The sequence below is a fragment of the Sturnira hondurensis genome, unplaced genomic scaffold, assembly GCF_014824575.4.
Source record: "Sturnira hondurensis isolate 20B ecotype Veracruz unplaced genomic scaffold, ASM1482457v3 Scaffold0018728, whole genome shotgun sequence".
NCBI lineage: Eukaryota > Metazoa > Chordata > Mammalia > Chiroptera > Phyllostomidae > Sturnira > Sturnira hondurensis.
In genome coordinates, this window is record NW_028091359.1 from 5,661,998 (window position 1) to 5,681,172 (window position 19,175).

The following is a 19,175-nucleotide window of genomic DNA, read 5'->3' on the forward strand; positions in this document are numbered from 1 at the left end:
GTCATCTGCAATATCATAAGATTCTAATAAAATCCACTCCATCTCAGAGCTAGAAACAGCATGTTTCCTCCAACTGCATTTTTAATTGTCCCCACTTATAGGCCTGCACCTATGAGTGGGCTTCTGAAAACAGTCTAGGTAATTTCCCTCATATTCATCATTAACTCAGTACAACTTTATAGGATCTCTCTTTCTTTTTTTTAATTTATCATTTTTTAGAGAGAAGGGAAGGAAAGGAGAAAGAGTGGGAGGGAAACATCAATGTGTGGTTGCCCCTCATGTACCCCCAGCTACGGACCTGGCCTGCAACCCAGGCATGTGCCCTGACTGGGAATTGAATTGGCAACCCTTTGGTTTGCAGGCCCGCACTTAATCCATTGAGCTATACCAGCCAGGTGCAGATCTCTCTTTTTTTTTTAAATAAATACTTTCTACAAATGCTTCAGCCTCTTCTTTAGAACAATCAGAGTAAATGTCATCTTAGAAATAAATGAATGCTGAGAGCTTCCATCATCACAGTCACTTTAGAATGTATGTTTGGAACACCTACAATGTAAGACGAAAGTTAAAGCAGTGAATAAAACAGACACAATCCTTGATGTTATGTAACTCACATTCTCATGCTGGGAGGATACCAATAAACAAACAAATACATAATACATCAGATGGTGAAGGAGCTCAAAGAATTAAGTTTCCCTACATTGTCACTCATTCATCAAGAGAAGAAGTTTTAAAATGTTTATGTTCAATATTTGGAAAATATTAAGTATTGTTAGTAGGATATTAGTTATTATACCTATTTGAAAAGTAATTACATTTTAAATTCCATGATTGTATATTTCCTAAGCAAAATATAAATAAATTTTTTTGTACCCAGAGATGGGCCTTTCTACAATAAAAAAAGCCCATTATAAACATTATGTAAGAAATAGATCCTTAGATTAAAATTGATGTTTACATTCAATATTTGGAAAATGTTAAATATTGTAAGTAGAAAATTGGTGATTATTTATACTTACTGAAGGAGTATATGAGGTCTGTCTGGAAAAAGTCTATCCATTGTTAATATAATAGAACAGTTTGCATGACATTGATGTAACCTGGCAGCCAGGGAGAGTAGACTGGATTGCACATGGGTGAACAATGACAACTTCACTGTACGAGTCAATAGAGGTGATAGACGCCTTTGCGTGAGCATGTGTACTGTGTGGCCATCACATTCAAAATGTCTGAGCAAGTAAAGCAACGAATCTACATCAAATTTTGCATTAAGTTTGAACATTCCTCCATCAAAGCTATTTGGATGATTCAGAAGGCCACAGCTATGGGAAACTGGTGATTGGCAGCTTCATCCCGACAATGCATCCACTCATGCATCATGTCTCGTGCAGAGTTTTTTGATGAAACATCAAATCAGCCAGTGACTCAGACCCCCTTAAGCCCAGATTTGGTATCCTGTGACTTCCAGCTTTACCCCAAAACTAAAATCGCCTTTGAAAGGGAAGAGATTTCAGGCCACTGATGAAATTCAGGAAAGTATGATAGGGCAGCTGATGGCAATTGGGAGAACTATGTGAGGTCCCAAGGTGCCTACTTTGAATGGAACTGAGGTGTCATTGTCCTGAGTACAGTGCTTCTTGTATCTTCTATTTCACTAAATGTCTCTATTTTTCATATTACATGGCTACATACCTTCTAAACAGACCTCTTATTTTAAATTTCACAATTATTTCTTCCTTAAGCAAAATATATAAACACACCTGTTTGCACCTAGTGATGGGATATTTTAAATTTATCCTAAGCGTTGTATAAAGAAATGGCCCCTTAGATTAAGATTGTGTATTATCCCAGTAATTGTGCTACGTGTTAGAGTTCAAGTGTACCAGTTTGCACTGTAGAAGCATAGAGCAGAAATCAGCACTCTTGCTTCTTATCTATAACAAACCAGTAAGCAGAAATTCTTTTTAATAAGTTTTTCAAATCAATTAGTACTTTTTTTTTTACTTTTTTTTAAAAAAATTATTTATTTATCTTTAGAGGAGAAGGGAAGGAGAAAGGGAGAGAAATATCAATGTACGGTTGCCTCTCGTGAGTCCCCTGCTGGGAACTGGCCTGCAACCCAGGCTTGTGCCCTGACTGGGAATCGAACCGTGATCGTGTGGTTTGCAGGCCCGCGCTCACAAATCAATTAGTACTTTGATGAAGTAAGCTGACATGTGAAAATTAAGTGTCCTTGAAAAGCCTCTTGATTTGATAAAGTTATTAGTGTCAATTTTTGTATATCAGTCATTGTCATTGCTGTTTTGTAGTATTCTTTCTGTTTCTTGTGCTGCTACTTAATCAAGGACACTGAAGAGCTTTTGCCACAACTTTAGAACAGTTTTATTTATTGAAGAAACTCCCTCCAGTCAAAGCAACAGATTTTGCTAGGTTAGCATCTCTTAAGTATATTCCAGTTAACATTACATATTTCTTCTGGATATAATCACAGTAGAGGGCCACAGAGATCTCACTCAGTGCCTTTCCTGAGTAGCTTTTCCAGGTTTTGAATCAGTTAGCTCCAAGTGGTCCTACACGCAGGATTTACCAGTCAAAGAGAGGCTGGCTTAATGTGTGTTGAACTTGGTACTATTTATGTTATATTTGTTATTTCCTTTCCTCATTTTCACCTTTACCACACCATTTTGATTATAAAGGTTTTATAGTATGCTTCTATGTCTGGTAATCAGGACCCTGTTATTTACTTAGTTGTAGTGAGCTTTGGGTAATGTTTAGCTTTGTTATAATTCAAGATCTAAATAGTTGCATCCCATAGATTTTTATTACTATTCACTTATAGATCACTGATTACCAAGAAGCTCAGGGCGAACACCAAAATTTTAGACAAGCAACTGTTTTACTTAGTTCATGTGCAGTTTCTGGAGAAGCAGGTCAGGCACAGTACAACCGCCACGTGCATTTAATCCAGAGATTGTTCTGTTTCAGAGGGCCGGTGGTGGCTCAAACTCCCCGGCAAAATTCATTTCTGGACGCGTGAAACTGATTCTAATTTGACCTGATAAGTTGATTGGGAACCATTACTATGAATAAGCACTCAGTTGAATGTCCCACGATTTCCTAATGGAAAATACTGGCATTTATATTTACTGAGTATATATTCATTGAACGTTCATTAAATACAAACATATAATAAATTACCTGTGTGTTTTCACAGTCTAGCAGGAAAGAGGCAGTTAAATACGTGATAATAGTAGTTAATAAGCACTATGAGACAGATTTCTCAAACAATTAAAAATAGAATTGTCATGTAGTCCAACAATTTAACTTTGGAGTAAAAAGAAATCACTATCTTGAAGAGATAGTTGCACGTACACACAAACACCACGTTTAAAACGGTCCTCAAATATTTAGAAATATATTCAGACTCACTTATAATTAGAGAAATGTAAACTAAAACAACACCAAGGTGTCATCTTCATCTATCAATACATTCTATTGATGAGGCTGTTGGAAAATAGACGCCCCCATACTGGTGGGAATGAAAACTGGTACAACCCTTCTAGAAGACTTGGAAGTACTAAACAAAGATGTTTTGACCCAGCATCTCATTTCTAGGAATCTACCCTAAAGAGACAAAAATATGAAAGGGGAACCAAAAAACTCAAAATTTATTTATAAAAAAAGTATGTGTTTATTCTTACATGTTTAAACTTTCAGTCACATTCAAAACACTCTCCATTTGATATAATACACCTATCAAGACATTTTTTCCACTGCTCAAAACAGGTTTTGAACTCATCAATTTTGATGCCTTTTAGTGCTCCTGCCATTTTTTGTTTCACTTCTTTCACATTGGCAAAGTATTTCCCTTTGAGGACTTTTTTCATCTGGGGAAACAAAGAATAGTTATTTGGGGCAAGATCTAGTAAATAGGGAGGGTGGGGCCGAGGATCCTGCCATTTTTGGTTAAAAACTGCTGAATACTGACCACAGTATGGGCAGGTGCACTCACAAATCACCCATCATGAAATGGGCAAACACATTGAAAGAGTCTTCACAAAAAATTTCACTGGCTAGGAGGAGAGGGATATATATTCCCCTTATTGTATGTTTTTTAGTGGAAAAAACATACAATAAGATTAAATTTTAAAAATTCACTGAATCCAAATACAACCTCTCACAACAACACCAGCTGGTACACTAACACAGGATGGTTGCTAGAACGCTCACCTAGCAGGGGAAGCCTGTACTACGAGGAGTCTGCCCTCCAGAAGATAATTCCAGTTGGGTCTCTGCCGGTGTATGTAATAACATTTTCTACATTCAGTTTTTTTGTGCTTAATGAGAGGGATTTCAAGTGGTTTTTTCAAATGATGTTTCCAGCATTTGTTAAAGAGCTAGGACAACCACGCCTACAGGTTAGAAGTCTGTTCAAAGCAGGACACTTTAATGGATGGCTGTTCTCTGAGAGGTGATTGAAGAGCCGGAGACCCAGTAGTATGTCTGTGAGTGCTCTTAGGGCAAATCTCAAATGCCTATAGGCACAAAGCTAGTGGCTGAAAAAGAGAATAGATAGAACCTTGATGATGACAGTGATGATGATGGAGAGCAAGAGGAAAAGGAGGAAGGCAATGATGGTGAGGTAATTATGCACATGGTATGTGCTGAGCACCATGCCAAGTGCTTTCCATATATTCCAGCTGAATCTCCCCTGCCAATTGTGTGTTATCTACACAATCCTATCACTTTTGTGGGTACCACCAAACAACAGAATGGTCTAGACAGTTAAAGCTACCCTCTGCTCTTGCCCTTTAGGCAAAGAGTACGCTCTGCAAATGCAAACAAACAAAAGTCCATAGTTCAAAACTCCAGGTTCTTACCCAGACATCCCATACCCTGGATGATACTATGACTCATACATTTCTAAGTTCTTCAAATTTAAAACCTGCATTTAACAAAAATCTCACTCCTTTACTTCTTCCTGTTACCTGATTTTGATCCTCTTGTCTCAAAAGTGCTCAGAAAATATGTAATGATAATTCTTAAATCTGAATTATTTTATCTTTATAGCAGAGCTGCAGGCTGTTTATAGCAGAACTGTAATTTAGTGATGACTTACATGTGTTTGTTGAGACTAACATGGTTTTTCTCTGAATATTTTATTCCTAATGTTTTGCATAAGATCAGACTCTTTTCTGTAGTGCTCCATGCTGAATAAATATTAGATTAATGTCAATATTTATTCTCAGGCTTGCTTCCTGTTATGACCCAGAGGGAAAACTCAGTTATCAAATTATAAATATTAATTGATAATAATTATGATATCCTATGTATCCAGTAAAATGTTATCAAATTTCTGATCTTAGATAAGCACTTTCCGAGTTAGCAGCTTTTATTTTTACTTGAAAAAGTTGAGGAATGGGGAGACAGAAGACCACATTAGAGAATGAGCAGATAATAACCGTGGCTATTGTTCTTGCTGCTGATAAACCTGTCTGCATTCTCATCTTCCTTTTGTAGGTGGTTGCCTATCACTATTGCCAAGCAGATAATGCCTACACCTGCCTGGTGCCAGAATTTGTCCACAACGTTGCTGCCCTGCTCTGCCGCTCCCCTCAGCTGGCGGCCTATCGGGAGCAGCTTCTTCGGGAGCCTCACCTTCAGAGCATGCTGAGCCTTCGGTCCTGTGTTCAAGACCCCATGGCCTCTTTCCGGAGGGGAGTCCTGGAGCCCCTGGAGAATCTCCACAAAGGTACAGATGAGGTACAAAGAAGGTGGAAGGTGAAGGCTTTGAGCCCACATTCACCTGGAGCATCTTATGGAAGTGGTTTTTTTTATCACATTGCCAAAACTTAATGTTCCGTAGCTGATGTCCTACAGTATGCAGTTAACACATAAACAATTTTACTTGAAAAACAAAAATACCTACAGGAAGTACTACTTCCTTCTTTTTATAAAAATTCTCATTATCATTTCCAAATATAATGCATTTTTCTTATACTAAAAATAGTAGAGCTTCCAGTTCTTTCTGTGAAGTTCAAATAAACCAGTAAAGCCGTGGCTCCAACTCGGCGTTGTGCAGCTTCCGTGGTTAGAAATCTCCTCAGTCTTTCTGTTTGGTGCTTTTTTTTACTCTGCAGTTCAGGTCAAGGGAAATGGCAGCCCTGGTTGCACAACTCTGTATTTACTAATAATCACTTAATTGTCCACTAACAGGTATAAAGACTTTTTTTAATGGGAGAGGGGGAATAAAATGGAATCCTTCTCCCTCTCATGCTTATGCCTTTCCTCCTCTTTTCCTCGGCGTCTCTGTTGTTGGTTGTAGCCTAAGTACAACCGTCTCCTTCACCCATCTCTGCCTTGTCCCCGTAACAGTGTTGTGCCAATTCTGGAAGCTAAAGGAAAAGATTTGAGTAAGCATGAGATTCCTGAGCCATCCTGGGATTGCTCCTGGGAGACTTATTTACCTTTCCTGAGGGTTTCGGAGATGCTCATAAGAAAGAAAAGTGATTATAGTGTCTGTCCTTCTGGTTACTGTCTCCAGTTATTTCAGCTTCCATGTGGGTCACTTAGATATCAGAATTTTTCTTCTCAACTCTGATGATCTCTGTCTATATCTCTACTGCCTATTAGCTTTACTGTACCCTAGACTTTTTAAAATCTTGAAATCTCTCTGTAAATATATTTAAGTATTTTCTGTACATTGAAGTTTCTCAGTCACCAATATGAAATGAAAGGTCATACTAATTTGTTATCATCACTAAAAGAAAGATAATGGATGTGTAATATGCACCTTTTCTGAGCAAAAATGTTGTCTGACATGAGCCTTCTTTTCACTTTTGCTTATTCCTGTACAATATACAGAATGCATTGTGATTCAGTTCTGACTTTGGTACTTACTACCATCTGTTCTCATGCTGTTTCTCTAATTCCTATTTTGCTCAGGTACCTAAGTATTTAAGGAACTGTCTTCCTTTTTAAGTGAGGAAGACAGTTCAAGTATCTGTTAAGTGTACATGTAAGTGAGGGCAATGGGGAATTCCTGGCAAGTTTATAAATATAGTTGTAGTTTTACATATACATATATGTAAAGTTTAGATAAATTGTCTCTCCTACTTCTTTAATGTTAAAATATTTTTTATTCTATGAAATAATGGTGATAGTTGATAGTAGTTATATTTTAAATATTCTTACATTTAAATATGTAAGTAGCAATTTTTAAAACTGCATTTGTCTGTAAACTCTTATAAAAGCTACTGAATTAGAGTATGTATTTAAATAATCCACAAAAGTTTAAAAATGAATCTGTAGGAACATTCTTATAAAGCTGCTTGCGTTTGAAAGGCACAATCTAAAGATCATTAAGGCCTTACCTTTTAAGTTAATAATTGGGAAATTTCATCATTGACCAAAGAGAAAGGAAATTTAGGAATAGTTCTTATTGTTTTGAAACGTTATTAACATTTGAAAATTCTTTACCTTTATTCATCTGAATCCTAAAAAATAGATGAGTATGCCATCCTTATTTCTTAATAGATGAAATATTTTTCACACTTCGTATCATCTTTATTAATAGGTGATTTCTAAGTAACTCCTTCAAAGGGAGTCTCAAACATTTTTATTAAAAGACAAGATTTAGAACAATGTAATTATCATAAGTGGGGCATGTATATTTTTAAAAAATAAATTATATATTGTCTACTTTAGTCATGGATTGAATAATGTCTACTAGGAATTTATGCAAGAAAAATTTAATTGTATTAGTTAACAAATTATTCTGTTCCTTAAAATGTCTAAATCAACCCTGGCCATGTGGGTCAGTTGGTTGGAGTGTCATTCTGTATACTGAAAGTTTGTGGGTTCAATTCCCAGTCAAGGCACATGCCTAGGCTGCAGGTTTAATCCCTGGTTAGGGAGCATGTGGGAGGCGATCAATCAATGTTTCTTTCTCTAAAATAAATAAACATATTCTTGAGTGAGGATTTTTTTTAAAGTCTAAATCATAATTTAGAGTATGTTCTTGATCTTTATGATTAAGGATGTGTTTGAAATGTTTTTCCCAGAGGAAATCTTAATGGATGCATTATTTTTAGCCCTTTTTCTCTACTTAGAAATCACTGCTTTCTTATGAAGGAGCCTGGGTTAAGTTAAGGAGAGTATAATCGAAGTGGTGGAGACAGCAGTGAGCTGGTAAATTTTTGACAAACAGCTGCAGGAGGAGAACCTGTAACATTTGCCAGTTTCCATTGTGTAAACAAATATTCCCACCTTGGCCAGTTTTAGGCTACCGGCTTAACAACCAGCTCTTGAAAATATTACAGTGGTCTCTTGAACCAGTCAGGACGGCTCTAGCACACCACTGGGTGAGGGCAGGCTACTGTGCTCAGTAACAAGGGATAGGTCTATTATATTGCCCAGCAGAATGCAATTAGAATATTCCTCTATGGAAATTAAAAACACAATTACACTTACAAGAGCCAAGGTCCTCAAAGTGAAGAACCTAAGAACCCCCAGCTGTGTGGGTAAATCCCAATTAGTGCCAAGCAGCTCCTCTCTCTTCCTTAATTCTTTGGACTCCTGAAAGGAATCATGTATTTTCTTAGTACTACATCATATAGAATGCCATTTCATTAATAATCATTGTTAATAGTGAGAACTGGAACCCTAGTTCATTTGGCTGCCTAAAAAGTCACCAGATGAAAGTAATAGTTAAAATTCTTCATAATTTCAAAACTGACTTAGAGTACTTAGGATATTGAAATTAAATTTCTTTATTTAAAGTTTATACTTTAGGGGGGAGTATAAAGTTTTATTAATTATGCAAAGAATGCAAATCCAAAATATGTAGACTTTTAGTTGGTCTTGACTTTTTTAAAGGCTCACAGAGCCAGTCTTGTACAGAAGTCTGTAGTTTTCCTTTTATTCCCAGCTTCAGTTCTTTCCTCCTCAGATGAAACCTATTTCCCACTTCAGGCATCCAGTGACTTCTTTCTCTCTTCCCTCTGCCCTCCTCCCTTCTGAATCTATAGGGCCCTACTGACCAGTGACTTTTACTTGTTACTCAATTCATTTGTACTAAAATTTATTCAACCTGGGGATTTTTTAAATCTCTAATTGTTCAATGTAGTTTAAAAATCAGTAGGCATTTAATGAGAATAGAAGCCTGATAGCTTGTCAAACCTTCTTCAACAGCCTAGTCCTAAAGATAAACTGATTTTGTCCATTTGGGATAGTACAGAGTTCAGGAGGAACTGTGCACAACCTTGGCGGCCTTCCTGTGACTTCTCCTCCCCTGGGATAATAATCACTCCAGGGTCTCGTCTCACTGAGGCTGTTCCGGAGATAGTTTAGGAGGCTCCTCGTTCTGTAAGAGCTTGTGATCCAACTGCCTGTTTAAAATCTGTCTGTTAGATGAGATTCCTTTTCTCTGTTCCTCCATTCCTTCCTTCACACTGTGCATTCATATGTAGTCCTATCTACTGCTTTAGACTCCAAAGGAACATATGATACTGTTCTCTTTAATGCTATCAGAAAAAGATTAACATATTTTTTCGAACTTTAAGTATAAAAGAAAATGAATTACCATGTGCAGATTCTCATAAATGCAGTGCTGAGAGTGTCTCACATCTGATAACCTGGGAGAAGTGATGATGACACATACATTGCATATATATGTGACAAAAGCTTTCACACCTGATGAAAACAAAATGAATTCCTAAATGAATTATTCTGTGACTTTATAATAAATTATGTACCCTGAGTACTTAGTAAACAAATGAAAGACCTTTTCTAATATTTTCTTTTCCAAACACATATGTCATCAAAGATCCAAAAAGAACTCTTAGCCACATGGTAATTATTAAGTAATTTGTTTCTTTCTATCTTAGAGAGAAAAATTCCAGATGAAGATTTCATCATCTTAATTGATGGATTAAATGAAGCAGAATTTCACAAACCGGATTATGGGGATACGATTGTATCATTTCTGAGTAAAATGATTGGAAAATTTCCTTCCTGGCTCAAACTAATTGTAACAGTTAGGACCAGTTTACAGGTATGTGTTTGCTTTTAGAACATAAATTACTTGCCTTAGAGAGTGCTTAAACTGACAAAGTTCTAGGTTCATGTTCCTTTAGTGATGAGATTTTCTAAACCTCTACCATATCCTAGAGCAGCGATTTTCAACTAGTGAGTTGCAAGAGGCACATCAGTGTGCCGCAAGAATTTTTAAAACATGCAACACCTGACTAGTCAGGGACACTGACCTCTTTTCCTTTTGATTGTCAAATTAAAAAATGACAACAGCCAATACAATAGCCATCCAGTGAATAATCAAAATTATACCTATTTTTGGCGAACCACTCAATTGCGGTTCGATTCCCAGTCAGGGCACATGCCTGGGTTGCAGGCCGGTTACCTGCAGGCCAACTCCCAGCAGGGGATGCACGAAAGGCAACCATACATTGATGTTTCTCTCCCTCTCTCCCTCCCCTCTAAAGATAAATAAATAAATAAAATCTTTAAAAATAATTAAAAAATTAAAAAATTAAAAAAAACCAAAAAACCAAAATTATACCTATTTTTGGTCAAATTGTCAAAAAAATTTTTTTTGGTGTGCTGCAAAATTTTGGTAATTAGGTTACCTGTGCATGAGGTGGAAGAGGTTGAAAACCACTGCCCTAGAACCCTAGTAAAAGATGCGGTCTAGAGAGAGCACTCTGTAATATGACTCGTGGCTCAGATTCCCATTCCAATTGCTCTGGATAAATTTTGATAAAGTGTCACTCAAAATAGCATGAAAAAAAGGTGTCCACTTTTCTAGACTTTCCTGAGGGCAAACAGCAATGCAAATAAGAGTCTCTAATACCCTAATTTACTATTTGACTTTTGTTTTATATTTTGTTAATTTTTTTATTGTTGTTCAGTTATAGTTGTCCCCATTCCCCCCCTCATTGCTCTTCCCTGCCCTGCCTACCCACCTCCCACATTCCTCCCCTCCCCCCATACCCCCAGCAAACCCCATTGTCCTTATCCATGGGTCCTTGGTACATGGTCCTTGATTTGACCCTTCCCCTTCTTCCCCCGTTATCTCCCTCACCCCTCCCCTCTGGTCACTGTCAGATTGTTCTTTATTTCCATGTCTTGGTTCTATTTTGCTCACTTGTTTTATCGTTTACTGCTATGCTAAAGTCAGTTAAATACAATCTAGAGCCAGATTTCCTAGTCCCTCCCTCTGCCTCTACCTGAAAACTTTTCTGTAGTATGATGGTGGACTTCTGCATGTCTTTCTCCAAGAAATACCAATATTAAGGCTTGAGATTAAATTTACTACAACTAAGAGATAATATTTTCTTAATTGCCTTCCCTGGTCACTCACTACTTATTACTTAATGGCCTAGACAAAGGACTAGGAATGTGGAACTGAGCCTGTAAAGACATGTGGTCTGAGGATAAATGACCCCCCTTTCCCTGCCATCCTGACTGTAGCTGAGTTGTTTTTTTAAGTATTCTTTACATATTCATACTCAGTTTGGGACAGGGTTTCTCAACCCTTTTTCCCCCAAAAATCTACCTTTTTGATGAACATTAAAGTCTCACATATTACACGCCTATCCCACTATAGCAGGTCCTCAAACAACATCATTTCGTTCAATGTTGTTTTGCTCTAACACTGATGACAAAAACTTAATTCTTATTTATAGCAATTAGCCTACAGTAAAATTTGATTTCATTATATGTCGTTTGACTTGAAGTTGCAGAATCTATTGATGAAGTTAACTGAGGACTTACTGTGTTTTGATGCAGCCCTCTTATAATGATTGCTAATGTACAGAAAATAGTCTTTGCTTCCCTCCCTTTTCCCCTACTAGGCACTTAGGATTATTCCTACATATAACCAATTAACTTTATTGCTCTCTTTGATCAAAAACTGTACTTCTAATCCTGGCCACTACCATGCAGGTATTTTTTATTAATCACAAAGCCATTTGTATTAAAGGATATGGCTGAATCAATATAAATACATCTTTACAAGTAAATATTACATAGTCTACCATTACTGGTCAATAGCTTGATTGTTAAAGGTGAAGAATGAATAAAAGAAACTTCTAGGAACACAATCTCTGACTAGTTGTAGTAAATCTATACTTAGGAGATTTTATCCTCATTTATAATTTTACATAACGCCATGGGCAATCTCAAAGGACATTTTAAGTGTGGTTTGGTAGAGCAGATAACTTTAATCTTTCAGCTATGCCAAAGAACAGGAAAAGCACTATACATGTACTCTACAAAGTCCAAATCTCAGTGTCTTTATAGACTTCTCAGATACTTCATTCACTTTAGCCAAGAATTTTTAAAAATTATTTTCACCTGCCTAGTGTAGCTCAGTGGATTGAGTGCAGGCCTGCGAGCCAAAGGATCACAGTTCAATTCCCAGTCAGGGCACATGCCTGGGTTGCAGGCCAGTTCCCAGAAGGGGACGCACAAGAAGCAACCATACATTGCTATTTCTCTCCCTCTCTCCTTCCCTTCCCCTCTAAAGATAAATAAATAAAATCTAAAAAAAATGTGTTAAAAATGGGTTTTTTTTGAGCTCTTAAGATCTTCAGGTATGTCAGCCACTTTATAGGAGCCAAGGATACAACAATGGACAAGACAATTTCTCTGCCTTCATAAAGCTTATAGTAAGGAACACAATAAATAAGTAAAAACTTAAACATTAAAATGATAGGTAGTACTAGTGCTATGAAGACAAATAAAACAGGATGAAGGGGTAAAGAGGGGTGATTGTTATTTTAGACAGGGCAATTGGAAAGGCTTCTTGAAGGAGCCTTATCAAGTGATTTACCTTTTTCTAAGATTTCTTTGGCTGCTGGCTATGTAGATAATACAATGTAGGGGATCAAGAATGGAAGCAGAAATACAGGTGACAGATGATGGTGGCTTAGAGTGGAGTGGTGATAGTGGAGACCCTATGAAGTGGTCATATTTGAACAAAATTTTGAAGGAAAATCAAAAGACTTGTGTTGAATGTGGCTTTGAGCAAGAGAGAAGATTCAATAATGGATCATGGGGTTTTGTTGAGCAACTGGGTAAATGCTGGAAAAGAGAGAGATCACAGACACCTCCTATGATTTGGTCAAAGTGTTGCTGGTAATACCATTTTTTTAACATGGGAAGATTTTGTGGAGGGGGCGAAATCCAGCGGTTCTGATTTGGTCACATTAAGTTTGTCTATGAAACATGCAAGTATAAATGTTTAGCAGACAGATAAAAGATGAGAGCTCAGGGAAGATGACTAAGCTGGAAACATAAAGTTAGGCATTATCTGCATAGAGATATTAGAGTCACAGAACCAAATTAACTCTTCTAAAGAGTTCATGTCTAGATAATGGGAAAAGAATAGAGACCTGAGCCCAGGTGGACTGAGAAATGAAAACAGAGCCAGCAAAAACCCTGGGTAGGAGTAGCCAGTGTGCTAAGAGGAAGACTATGGGAACATGCTATGGTAGCAAGCTGCAAAAGTGACTCAAAGAGAAAGGTGTGATCCCCACTGTCAAGTACTGCTAAGAGGCTGAGCAAGATGAGGACTGCAGCTTGATTATTGGATTTGGCAAGGTGAAGATTATTGATAACCTTGACAAAACCATTTCCGTGAAGTGATGGTGTTGAAACCTAATTGCAACAAATGGTGGAGAGAATGGGAAGGGAAGAATGAGACACAGTACATAGGGAAAACCTTTATGTGAAATTTTACTAAAAGTGGCAACAGAGGTATAGGATTGTAGCTGGAAAGAGAAAGTATGGGGGGCCTTTGTCTGTGTGTTCCAGTAGGGGAAATTAATGGCAGGAGAGAGAGTGGGTACTTAGAGGAGCCAAATCTGTAAGCAGATAAGAAAAGGTGGAATCTAGAGCATAAGAGTCACCACAAAGCCCTATCACCTTTCCCCAACATAATGTCCAAGCTGATCACCAGGTGCCAAGCTTTCCACCATTAGAAGTATTCCTTTGGGCTAGGGTATCTTCAGAAGGTCTACATTGAAATGCATAATTTTATTCAGAGGGCTAGAAGGCCACATTTTTACATGGTGTTCTTTGAGTCCTTATGTATTTCTCTTACTTTGATATTATGCCATGATTTACACTGAGAAAAATTACAACAAGAAAAGTTATATGACACTCTATATTCTATTTATTTTAAGAATGTTATTTAGAGCATTGACCATTAAATCACTCCTAAAATATCCTTTATGAAGAACCATACAAGATTATCTTAAGTCTCAATATTAGGAAGAGTGTTCCTCCTATGCAACTAATTTGTTTTAATCTATGCATACTAATACTTGATTATGTTTTCTTCTTTAGCCACTCAGAAATTCAGAATAAATTTTGGGACCCCATAGTTTACCATAAGAGTTAGGGGAAACTGAAGGTCTTTCTCTCTATCTCTCTCTCTCCATCTGTTTTAGGAAATTACCAAGCTGCTGCCTTTCCATAGGATTTTTTTGGATCGACTAGAAGAGAATGAAGCCATAGACCAGGACCTGCAGGCTTACATCCTGCACCGGATACACAGCAGCTCAGAGATCCAGAATAACATTTCACTTAATGGCAAAATGGACAATACTACATTTGGCAAACTCAGTTCTCATCTCAAGACCCTCAGTCAAGGGTCCTATCTATACCTGAAACTCACATTTGACCTCATAGAGAAAGGTTATCTAGTGCTAAAGAGTTCTAGCTACAAAGTAGTTCCTGTTTCGCTGTCCGAGGTTTATTTACTCCAGTGCAATATGAAGTTCCCAACCCAGTCTTCCTTTGACCGGGTGATGCCTCTCCTGAATGTGGCGGTGGCCTCTCTCCACCCACTGACTGACGAACATATCTTCCAGGCCATCAATGCTGGGAGCATTGAAGGCACACTAGAATGGGAGGACTTCCAGCAGAGAATGGAGAACCTCTCCATGTTTCTAATCAAGCGCAGAGACATGACTCGTATGTTTGTACATCCTTCTTTTCGAGAATGGCTTATCTGGAGAGAAGAAGGAGAGAAAACCAAATTTCTCTGTGATCCCAGGTAAGCCATATATCTGAAATAAGCAATTCTGAGCCTTTTTTGTATTTGTTGCATGGAGCATGAGTATTGAAAGCAGTAAATGTTCTCCATTGAATATTTCACTTAAAGGAAGTATCTGTTCTCAAGGCAAGGCTATAATGAGATTAACTAATTTATTTTCTTACACTGTTATTTGTTTGAGATTCAAAGTCTGCATAGATTTGTAAAATGTTCCCATACACTCCTGTATTTTACTAAATAATTTTTTTCTAATTACACTGGTGATCCCAGGCTATAATTAATTTAGCCATTTAACAGACCTCTTCAGTGTACTTCAGATGTGAAGAAAGAACTGATACATTATTCGTTTCTTTGACTTAGGGCAGAATTATTTTTAAATTGCCATTGCCTTTTAAAAAGCCATACCGTCATTAAAATCACCAGTGACTAATAGCATTAAAGGTTGACCAGTGCTGAGATTTACACTGGAAAATGGAATCTTAAATCTCACAGTTGAAAAAGACTGGTAACCAACTGAAGTGATCAGCTGGTGCAGTCACTTTACCTTTAGATACATAAGGTGTCATTATTTGCATTTTACTACAAAGGCCTTATGATTCTGAATCAGTTGCCCAACATCATAAAGTGAATAGGTGGGAGAAAGAAGGAGGAACTAGACGAGGGATGGCAAATACACAGTAGGTACCACCACTCCCCTGTCCTTCAGCCATGGCAGACAGTACTGATTTACCCCAGCGCCCTTTCCTGATGAGCTTGACCCTGACTCAAGAATCTTTCTAAGCTCAACAAACCAGACTAAATATGAAACTGTTTCCCATTCTCCAGGGTAGAATTTAGATTTCTAGCATATGATTGGGGGGTGGGATTCTACTCTCTACGTCACCTTCTTAAAAGAATTATTCCTTTAATAAAGTTGGTGTTTTCAAAAGCAGGTATATTGCTGATTTCTTGGAAACAAAACACCAACAACGTAGCTGGCAAAGGCAGAGCTTATTCTGGCTCAAAAAGAAGATAGGTTAAATTAGACTGTGACTCATCAGAGAGACTAAACGTCTCTGACCGTGCTGGCATTTTATTACTCTCCTGGCGCGCTCTTCACCCGGCTTACATCCTTCTTAGAGACAACTGTGCTGTGCGCATGCTGCTCAGCCCCCTTCATTCCTATTCATTAGAAAATTAGTTCCAGATTCTGATGACGATATCAAGCCAGTCAGTAAATTTCCTGGTGTTTTTCCTGAGAGGGAAACTTTTAAAGAAACAAATTAGTAAAAAGAACATGAACTTTTGAGTCAGATTACCTGCAGAGAAATCTTACCTTTCCTAGGAACTGTGACCCTTGGAAAGTTACAATCTGAGACGGTCTGTTTCTGAGACAGTTTTCTTTTCTACATAAAAGGGATAATTGTTCCTGAAGTTGTTGAGAATTAAATGAGGTTATATAGTAAGTGTAATGCCTAGAACAGTAGAGTACAAACAAAGTGTTTAGGAAATATCCTTCTTCCCTTCGCTTTCTTTGCAGTAATGGACCCTTCGGGTTCACCTTAACTCCGTCCTGTGACTAATTGGAAAGGCAGCAACATAGTCTTCTGCTATTAGCATTTGGGCACAAGATTTAAGAAGCAAACAAACAAACAAAAAGCAAACAGTCTGAGTCTCTTCTATGAATTGCATGCCATTCCCAAGAGAGTTGCATTATAAATCTCATTAGTACTGCTACACGTAGAGTTGGCAACCACATATTTAAGAAGCGACCAATCTAGAATTGCCTATGAACACTTTGAAATCAGTTTCCAGAGAAATTTTGCTGGTTGATCTGCTCTTTCATCCTGGAACATCTCAGAGGATTGAAAGCTGAGGTTCAAGGTAGCCAGACTCCCACTGAATTAACAGTATCCTTTCAACAAAGGAAACCCTCAGTGGCTCCCAAAGGAAGAAGTGTGGTATTTATCCAGCCATATCATCATGGCTTTACAGCCTTACCCTCTCAACATTGTTTATTAACTAGGAGCATTTCAGCAACAGGCTGATAGCACTAAGATAAGAGCAAATACTTCTAACTTCAAATGCTGTGTACAGGCACACCTCAGAGATACTGCAGGTTCCGTTTCAGACCATCACAATAAAGCAAGTCATAATCTTTCTGTTAGTGGAGGGTCATATGCCTTCAATTTGTTAAAAAATGCAGCATCCATGAGCTCAAGAACATGAAGCACTATAAAACGAGGTGTACCTGTAGTCTATTGCCTTGTGATTAAATAACACTCAGGCTGCTGAGGGATCATCATATATCACTTAATGGCAGAGAATAAAATAGTGGATCCAAGCGTTACCATAAAAGCTTCCTTACATTTCATTTCAGCTGGAATTTAGTCTTCTACCCAGCACTGTCTGGCACCAGCTTTGTCACTAAAAAATATCGATCTCAGAGCTTGAGTCCCCGTGGGTCAATGAGATGGAAATTCACTAAGAATTTAATGCTATTGGCAAAGCCCAAGGTGGCCTTTCAAAGAAACTGGCAGTAATTGTTTTCCATTTCAGGCAAGTCTGATTAGCAAGGCTCTCTCCAAGCAGGCTTTGTCTTTGCGGCCTTCAGCCTCTACTTCCTGTGCTGATGTTCTGTACTTGTTCTCACTCTGTTCTCTACTTTCTCTCCAGTTTCTCTCTGCAGCATCTACTGTATCTCAGTAAAACAGGGGACACCAACTCAGTGCCTCTGAAATCATAGTAGGTAGGCCAGTGCCTAATGTACATATCTCTGTGTAAGGAGAACTTTCAGAAGCAAGGGAACATCTCTGTCTCTTCTAGTCCATTTTCCTGGACTTTTCAACACTCACTTGTTCACCCTGAACTTGTTGGCCTTCTCAGGGCATTAGACACAGAAGAGAATATTCTACTGAAGCCAAAAGTACTAGCTCTTCATCAGAAATAGGCCACCCAGGGAGGTACCTCTGCTGAACTGAAGAGAGTCAGGAATCTGAGGGTGGGTGGTGGTGCTGGAAGGAGGAAATAGCAGACCCAGAGGTCGGTGCTGCAGTTGAGGCAGTTTTCATTTTAAATATCAGACTTACTGCAAGCAAGAAGTGGGTTTGTTCCTCAAAGTTTTATAGCTCTTTAGCTATCTGACCCTGACTCAAAATAGGCCCTCAGAGTTCTTTGTTACCTATTGTTTGATCCTTAATGCCTGACAATGATTAATGAGCTTTACCTATCTATATTCCTGTGCAAAATGAACCCAATAAAAGCCCATTGAAGAAAAGGCTCTTGGCCCTCCTCCTTTGAGAGATCGGCCACATTTCCTCCCCAAGCAATAAATAAACAGACAAACAAACAAATAAATATCAGACTTCCTATTGTCCCACCATCAGGACAGAGATTTGACACCCCAGAGAGAATGACTTACTGTTGTGTAGACGTATAACTGTCACAGAAAGAGATGAGTTACAGATGTCTCTTCTTGGCTTGGTAACAGGGTGTGGGGTATTTGTATGTGTTTGCACATGTGTGTTTATCAAACTGTAAGGAAAGTATCATTCAAAAATCTTCTATCACATCAAAACTTGTAGGATTTTGGATTTTCATTCTAGATAAAAGTATGCCTCTTGAAGCCCTCACAAACCTGAGACCTCACCACCTTATTCTGCTTTTTATTTTTCACCATTCATCACTGTCATACTCTGAAATTAATCTGTCTTATATTTTATTCCCTTGGGCACTGATATATCAGATTAACTCACTAATCTAATAAACTAATCTCTACTGTTATGCTAATAAGAGGGAGGTAGAAAACCCATTTAAAGCAACCTATACATTTTAAGTAAGGCCTTTGAAAGAAGTCACCAGCATGTTATCTAACCTATTAATGACTTTGCTAGTTGAAATTTGCGGCTGATAGAATAGACAGCTGGGCACCTGCAGACTAGTAGTGCTGTCTGGTTTTTAAAGCCTTGCGGTGCTGCTTAGTATTTCTGCATAGCTTTGGGCTATCCCTGGATGGATCCCCAATCTAGTTTTCCATTTTCTTTCCTCGTTATCTCTATTTTCATATTACCTAGTCTCCCCTTACCATAGGAACAGCTTGCAGATCAACATATATATG

At 37.9% G+C, this 19,175-nt stretch overlaps 1 protein-coding gene across 3 annotated transcripts in view; it reads left to right on the plus strand.

The window, feature by feature from the left end:
* Positions 1–19,175, plus strand: part of TANC2 (tetratricopeptide repeat, ankyrin repeat and coiled-coil containing 2) — a 321,540-nt gene that overhangs the window by 248,094 nt on the left and 54,271 nt on the right. For all 3 annotated transcript variants that reach the window (XM_037070369.1, XM_037070370.1, XM_037070371.1), the window contains 3 exons: positions 5,521–5,752; positions 9,888–10,054; positions 14,472–15,079. In XM_037070369.1, coding sequence (XP_036926264.1) covers positions 5,521–5,752; positions 9,888–10,054; positions 14,472–15,079 — 1,007 coding nt within the window. The remainder of the gene's footprint in view (positions 1–5,520; positions 5,753–9,887; positions 10,055–14,471; positions 15,080–19,175) is intronic.